Raw genomic sequence first — 7,734 nt, forward strand, 5'->3', positions numbered from 1 at the left:
GACGAAAATTAATTTTGAGTGAGAATTACTTCAATTCACTGGTTCTGATAAGTTTGTCTGAAATGTGACACAATTTTGTGCTTTTACCCACACATTGCCACCATCAAGTTCTTCATATTTTGAGAACCAATCTCTATGTGAGGTCATGTGGAAAGATCACCGAGAGTCAATTAACCATATATCTTTTGATTTTTGTGTTTCCAAAGCTACAAACAATGATTTACTAATTTATAATTCTCCATATCAATCCTTCTAGATGTGCCTCACATTTTTTTATATAATAAGATATCAATAAAACCAATTCTGCAAGACTCCCACTAAAACTTACATTGGTAAAATAACCCAAAAAATCCAACAACTAAAATCAAAGGTGATCAAGCTCTAATACCAATTAAAAGGAAACCAGGTAGCAAGATACAACTTCCTACACTAATCTATTGTAACAAACAAAGTCTTCACACTATTGCAGGACTCTAGAATGATTTTGGTAGCATAATGGTGTCTCTCAAAATATGTAATCTTTCATAAAAAATGAGCTAAGGAGCCACACATTTATAGAGATCAACACGAAGAGGTAGGAAACCATGGTTTCCATAGCCAACTTCAATACCCAAGAGACAAGTTTTGTCAAAAAGAACAAATTACTATTGCCATGACATGTTTCCATAGAAACTTTCCAAAGAAACAATACCTATCTCATCCATAATAGTCATCTTGCCAAATATAATGTAAGTTCAACATAGAAACTACCATCTAATAGGTTCTTTCCTTACCTCACACGACTTTTCAAAAGTTAACTCCATCATAAATGCCAACTCCTAAAATACATAATATAAATTACAAACCAAGTCAACATAGGAAATTGTCAAATCAATTTTCACTCAATATAAAATTATATGACAATATCTTCCCAAAATATAGAATCTTACAAGTGGGTGCCAACTTCGTAAAATATGGATTATTCCACATGTGTAGGATGCAATCTTGGCAAGAGGCCCCACAAAGATGAATGATTACTTAGAAAGTTAATAACTTAGCATAAACCAATTATGCAACAACATTTCATTTAAACCAAATAATCAATTTTAGGACTCAAAGGTTGAGACATTTTAATCCCAACAATTTCATTTGGCAAAATCTAAGATAGAGATTAAAGGGATTCAATGCATTCATTGGGCTTGTCCCTACAAATCTGTTGCCTAATATAACGATCTTTCCCATTACTATTACCTACATGACTTTCCAATCTATGCTCCGAATGAAAGGAGTTTTCATAAGGTTATACATCCTTTATCTATTTCTTACATGGTTTTCCATATTTAGTTCAATTTCCATTCATGTTCTAATTTTTCACTTCATTGATTTTTTTATGCTAATTTTAGGAATTTTTTTGTTAAGATATTTGTAAATTTTTTTAAGAGTTCTAATAATCATTCATTTGTAGTTACAAAGCTAGAACCATCTATTTGGAAAAATAAATTTTCTACCTAGGATTCTTTGTGTCTAATTACCATGTCCAATCATGGTAAGTTGTATAGATCATCTTAATAGGTAGGCAAGGAGACCAAGAAATTAAAAATATAACTTGCAAATGCACAACTTTGAGACTCAAAATTAACTAGCTATTAAAGATTTTTATCTCTACTAAAGTTACAGTCTTAACCACCCATTTTATTCACTGACCAGACAATTTGGGCCCAACCAATTCTTCAATGGATTGAACATGATTACAAAAATTGAGTGGTGGTGCAATGTAACATGCATACATGTATTGATACTATTTCCAAGATCACAGTTAAATCAATCTTCAACATAAGAATACAAAATAATGATCATCATGTTTAACCCTTTTGTCATTAATCATCTCTTTACTTGATTGTTTATAGATGTTTTTGTTTACTACTACATCACTTGTATCTATATATATCCACACATATGTATACATATACATACATGTATGTCTATGTATATGCATATACATATATACATGTATGTACACATGCACACACTATATGCATGTATGCATGCATGCATGCATGTATGTATGTATGTATGTATGGTAAATGTAAGGAATAATCCTTGGTGGGCGTGATGACTCGCAAACTAGGATGACTAATCGCCTTCTAAATTACATCTTACCTCCAATCCCTTTTACACACGTATATTACGAGGGTGTCACGAAATTCCCCAATACAACGGACATACAATTTTCTTTCCAAAGGCACGCGTTTTGGGAGGTCTCACGAAAATTCCCAAGTGCTCTCCTCCTTAAAGAGTTAATATTTACCTTACCATGAACACATTAAGATTTAGTGGTACTCCAGTTATGGAGTTTACAGATCTTGAAGGGCGGGTATCACCTCAAACATACTTTGACAGATTTTTAGCCTCTCTAAAATATGATTCAATAGATTTGGGATGGGTCGGAGGTGGCAGTATCGGAGAAGAGACATGTGATTTTTTTGTTTTGCTGGTTTGGGGTTTATTCTCACTTCCTGACTCCGATTACAAGCAGGTATTTAAATTTTTAATACCTGTTCTTAGTCGGAGAGGCATACTTGATCCTGATCAATATACATTGTCAAGAGTAGGAGGAGAAATATTTGAACCCCAGGGATACATTCAGAATCTAATAGGTGCTGAGCAAACTGCTCACCCGCAATACAAATTGCCAGGAGTCCTACGATTTTCCTTGTTACAATCTCTATTAGAAATAGAAGGACGCATAATTGAACCCCCAGACTACACGAATTTATACAACTCTCTGGTGTCTGCTGCGTGTTCTTCATTTACTTCTTCCATCAAAGAGATCGGGCTTGGCAAAGAAGAACCTAATGCAAGCATGCGCTTTTCATGCTCCAAAATTCTTGGGCAAGCACAACAAAAAGCTTTCTCACTCCTTGGGCTTGCCGGCACACATCGTTTAGTGAATCTTTCGGCTTCTTGTCTCATCGCAGGATCATGGCATTCACCAGTGGGGTTCTCCAAGGAGTATCGATCCATCTTTAGAGTTACATACAACTCAAACATTGGGGGATTCTGGAAAATTACGTCATATTCTCCACTGCTCGCCATGGAAACCAGCAGCGCATCTCCAATCGCCCAAGGACGGCTACAGCGAGCTTTCAGTTGCCACCTGCTACACTGCATCTTTCAGTTCGCACACGTTGTCAAAATCTGTCCGCATTGGATTGAAGTTTGCCTGCGAATGGATAACGTTAGGTGTGATGTGTCTCTATTGAATCCATTATTTCCTTGGCATATGGATATCATGGATGGTATTCTAAATGAACGACACTTTCCTGCCAAAATCTGTTTGACAATTGGCCCTGAGAATGGATTTGGCGTCCATTCTGTTTCCTTGACTCGATCATCACAGAATCCCATGACAGACATTGCTAAGGGGAATACATATGAGGCCACATTCGAACCACCCAAGAATGTGGGTCTCAAAGCTTCCACTGCAACGACATCCATAGTGAAGATCAACAATTGGGGTTTTGAGCAGTCAGTCGTCAACTGTAGCGATGCAAAGATAGAATGGACTCTGTATGACAGCACCACCGAGAAGGAAGTCATTAACAATGGGCCTCCAAAATTTTCAATGTTGGGTCCCAAAACATGGTCCATTGATAGGTATTCCAGGGCTTGCAGAGCTTTCACTGCCGAAGGAGGGGTGGTCTTTGCCAAGGAGGAGTATGGAAATCCCATAACATGGAGGCTCAACAGGGAGTTGGAGGGACAGACGGTGAAATGGATTGTTAAAGGTTCCGTCTGGGTAACCTATTGGCCTAATACAATCCGCTCTCGATGTTCCGAGACTAAACGCCATGATTTTTGTCAAGAGTTTGATCTTACATTGGCACAATCTTCTCCATCTACAATCACCTGAATATTTGATATAAGCCATCCAACACCAAATCAGGGGAATTGGCTTCTTCTAATGGTATTGGTTGGAACTGCCCCGCTATTCTAGGGAAAGGGGATAGTGTCAATTAAAAACTTTGTTTAGCTGCTTTTTCGTCTTGGAGAGCTTGATTAGGAGTTTTCTGTTGTATATGGCAATAGCCATAAATAGTGAATGCATGTTTCCTATATTTAGGAATGCATTTCGTGAGATAAAGTGTGAAGATAGAGTTAGACGATTGTTAAATGTTTTATTTTCTAAATAGATTTGTTGTGTTTCTATTTTGGAAGATAAATTTACTATCTCTCTATTTGTGGGGCTTTTATAAATCTACTCTGACAGCTATGATCGATTCAGTGTGAAGATAGAGTTTGCTGCACATAGAATAGACTTCATGTAAGATTTTTTGTTATGTCCTACTATCCTATTAGCTATCTGGCGAAAAGTTTTTCCCTGTTTCGCTTGATTGTTTTTAAGTTTTCAGTTTGAGTATGAGTTGCAGGATTAGAGCATCCAGACCAATTTAAGCTAAGCTTTAAGAAAATTTATCACTCTCCCATTCTGTCTTTATAAAATTAATATCTATTTTTAAAGTGCTTTTAATTTTTAAATGGGTAACATAACCATCCAATTATTTTTCTTTTATCTTCTACACACAAAAATTGAAACTGGAGTTTATACCCCTGGACTTCAGTCTCTGCTATGAATTGAAGAGATGAAGTGGAGGAAATAGTTCATTTTTATTATGATCTCAGCACTTCTGTATATCTTTAGAAACGATTGGTATTATTATTTGACAGCAACAATTCTACAAAAGGGTTTTAAATACAAGATCATTTCTTTGTTCTTTTAATTGATATTGCTTAGCAAATTTATCGTTTTATTTTAAAGAAAATGTCTCACAAAATCCCTTTACATGTCAAGCCTCTTAAAACCAGAGACTCTACATTTACCTACAGCCATGTGTAGGACAATGTTTGACAATGACAAGATATTGAAAGATATTTTGAGGAAACGCGTGCTCAAAATGGAGAAAAAACGAAGAAACGATTGCAGAGTCTTTATCGCAGTTGCCACGCAACTCCTTTGTAGAAAATTATATGTGCAACTTTCTAACCTTTGGAGAGTATTCAAAAGTTTGATTTCAACAATGACTGGATCGCAGTACGTGTGTTGACTTGTTTACCCACGCGTTTTAGGACAAAGGGAAGAGACAAATAATAGGCAACTGAAAAATGGGCAATGACAGTGACAGCCAAAAAGAAGACTTCCAATTCATATTCAATGGAAAAAACTCTCCATTCCCACATAAAATATTATAGATGAAAAAAGTCCCAGAAATTGTGGTGTGAGGGGAGATGATTGTAGCACTTAGGAGTTTGCACTAGTCAAGAGAATGAAAAATCTCTTACGGCTAGCCAATTTTTTTATTTTCCTAATAAAAAAATTGATGTTATCAAATGTTCTTATTAAAATATAGATATTTTCATCTTTTGCAAACCATAAAAATTCATGATTGATTTGATTGTGTTAAATTAATGTCGTCTAATGATAATATTTCTTGGTGCAACATTGGCTCTATTTCTTCCTAATGGGGGGGAATTTTGGTCAACATCATTGGACCATCCTTGTAAGAGATTCTACATCGAGGGGGAGCTTCATGGTCTCTCTTCTTCTTTCTTATGTGGGAGACTTTTTCCACACATGAGGTTTTGTTTCTTCTCATACTTGAGTAAGAGCATTGCGTGCTTTCATCTCTTTTTTGGGGGGGAGTTTTTTCATTTCCGTTTTTTCTCTCTTTCTCCAATTGTGAGTGATTGCATTGCATTTGTACATGGGTGCCTAACATGGCCTAGTAGCTGGGACCCATCTTTGCATTGTTAGTTTGAGTCTACATTCCCCTGAGTTGCACTTAACGGGGGGTGTTGGTGCAAATTATGTCTCATAATTACACTTTGCTTAAGTTGACCTAGGATAATGTATTCATTGTAGTTTGCATATGAGACACTTAGGGAATTGTGCATCTAGGAAATATGGTTGTAAGAGAAATCCCACCGTTTGTGGTGTTATCTTGTTATCACATTCCACCTTTAGTGGAATATTGTATTATTTCTCCTACCTACCCCACCCACCCTTGTATCTCATTGGGCCACATGTCATTTTTGTGTGCTCTTATTTCTCTATAGCCTTGCATTTGTAAGTAGACTCATGTACATTGTACTTAGTTGCGTATTTTGCATCTTGATAGGAATACAATTTATTCTTGTCACATTTATTCTTTTTTGTGTGCTATTAGTTGGCCTCTAGTTCTTAGGTTTCTATAGGAAGATTTTCACATGGTATTAGAGCCTATAATACGCCATGGATAGACATTTGCGAGAAATTTGATGTAATTTGGGGTTTTGTATTTTGGAAATTACTATTGTAGGTTTTTATTAGATATTTCTTGGTCAAATCTAAGGTCACCATTGGATTGAGGAGGTTCGAGAAAGTCAGAATCACCTTTAGTTTTGTCCAAATCCAACACCCGAGTCCAAATCTAGAGTGATCTACAATTTTGGAGCACTTTGTGTCAAATCCAACATCATCATCGTGTTAAGAACACCCAAAAACCCCAAGGACACCTATCCATTCTCCCAAATTGGCCTCCATCACTCCCAAGATGGAAAAAAAATACCCCTCTTATTCACCATATAAACATTGCAGGTGCGGTTTGGTAAAAAAAATTAAAAATAATTTTTAAAGTTTTTTGTGTTTTTACTTAAATCTTCTTTTCTTTTTTTTATTAAAATAGCTTTTTAAAAAAAATTAAACATAACACATTTGGGAGTGTTATTTTTTCGTTTGTTTTTTCAATTAACAAAATTTAATTTTCATGGGAGGCCTTTTGTTGTAGGCATCCCAGGTATTTACGGGTCTCCCAGGTGACCTATGGCCCCACAAAACTTGCATGTACCGCAAGGAAGCTTACAGACACATAGGCCCTAAGAGTTGCAGTTCACAATTTTAATGTTTTTAAAAGTTTTTTTAATATATTTTTTAAATTTTTTTATAAATAATAAATCTTTTCAATATATTTTTATTTTAAGATTTTTAAAAGAATAAAAAATTTGTTTTTCAATTAATTTTTTTTTGTTTTTTATTTTTTATTTTCTAAATTAACAATCATTTTTTTTAAATTTTTTTTTTTTTTTTTCAAATAAAGTTTTTTTCTTTAATTTTTAAATAAAAGTTTTTTTTAATGAATAAAATTTTTAAGTATAGTTTTTATTCAATAATTTTTATTAAAGTAATTTTTCAAAAAAATGTTTTTTTTGTTTATTTTTGAATAAAGGTTTTTTTTTAAATTTTTAAAAAAATAGAATTAATTTTTCTTTATTATTTTTTAATAAAGTTTTTAATGGTTTTAATAAATGTTTGTAATAAGATTTTATAAATCTTTTGAAAATAAATTTTTCATAAATAAGCAAATTGGGAACAATTATTTTTCTTGTCCACCTATCATACTTGTCTTGTGCATTCTCCAACCGTCAACCAATGGGGGGGGTGTAGTTTTCTCATTTTTTTTTGGCGACATCCCAATCGAAGGCATCTTCATGTGTAGTGTTCTAAAGGGCATCTTTTTTGTGGCATCATCTTCATGTTTCCAAATTTGCATTATGTCATGTTGTATTCTCTTGCATGAGCTATGTTGTAACACACTAATATTAAGTACCACACCTCTTTGCATTGTTTCATTGATGACATATTTGATGTAATTATCTTGTACTCAGTAAATTAGGAAATATTTGTGAGACTTGGCGCATGACTCTAGTTGAGACTTATAT

At 34.4% G+C, this 7,734-nt stretch overlaps 1 protein-coding gene across 1 annotated transcript; it reads left to right on the top strand.

Moving 5' to 3' along the window:
* Nucleotides 1–2,298: 2,298 nt before the first annotated feature.
* Nucleotides 2,299–4,245, top strand: LOC131859852 (uncharacterized). Its single transcript, XM_059214038.1, has one exon. The coding sequence runs from the start codon at nucleotides 2,327–2,329 to the stop codon at nucleotides 3,890–3,892; it is 1,566 nt and encodes a 521-aa protein (XP_059070021.1). The 5' UTR covers nucleotides 2,299–2,326; the 3' UTR covers nucleotides 3,893–4,245.
* Nucleotides 4,246–7,734: the final 3,489 nt, after the last annotated feature.

The sequence above is a fragment of the Cryptomeria japonica genome, chromosome 11 (assembly GCF_030272615.1).
Source record: "Cryptomeria japonica chromosome 11, Sugi_1.0, whole genome shotgun sequence".
Classification (NCBI taxonomy): domain Eukaryota; kingdom Viridiplantae; phylum Streptophyta; class Pinopsida; order Cupressales; family Cupressaceae; genus Cryptomeria; species Cryptomeria japonica.

Coding starts and splice junctions, on each gene's coding strand:
- LOC131859852 (XM_059214038.1), top strand. CDS start 2,327: ATGGAGTTTACAGATCTTGAAGGGCGGGTATCACCTCAAACATACTTT.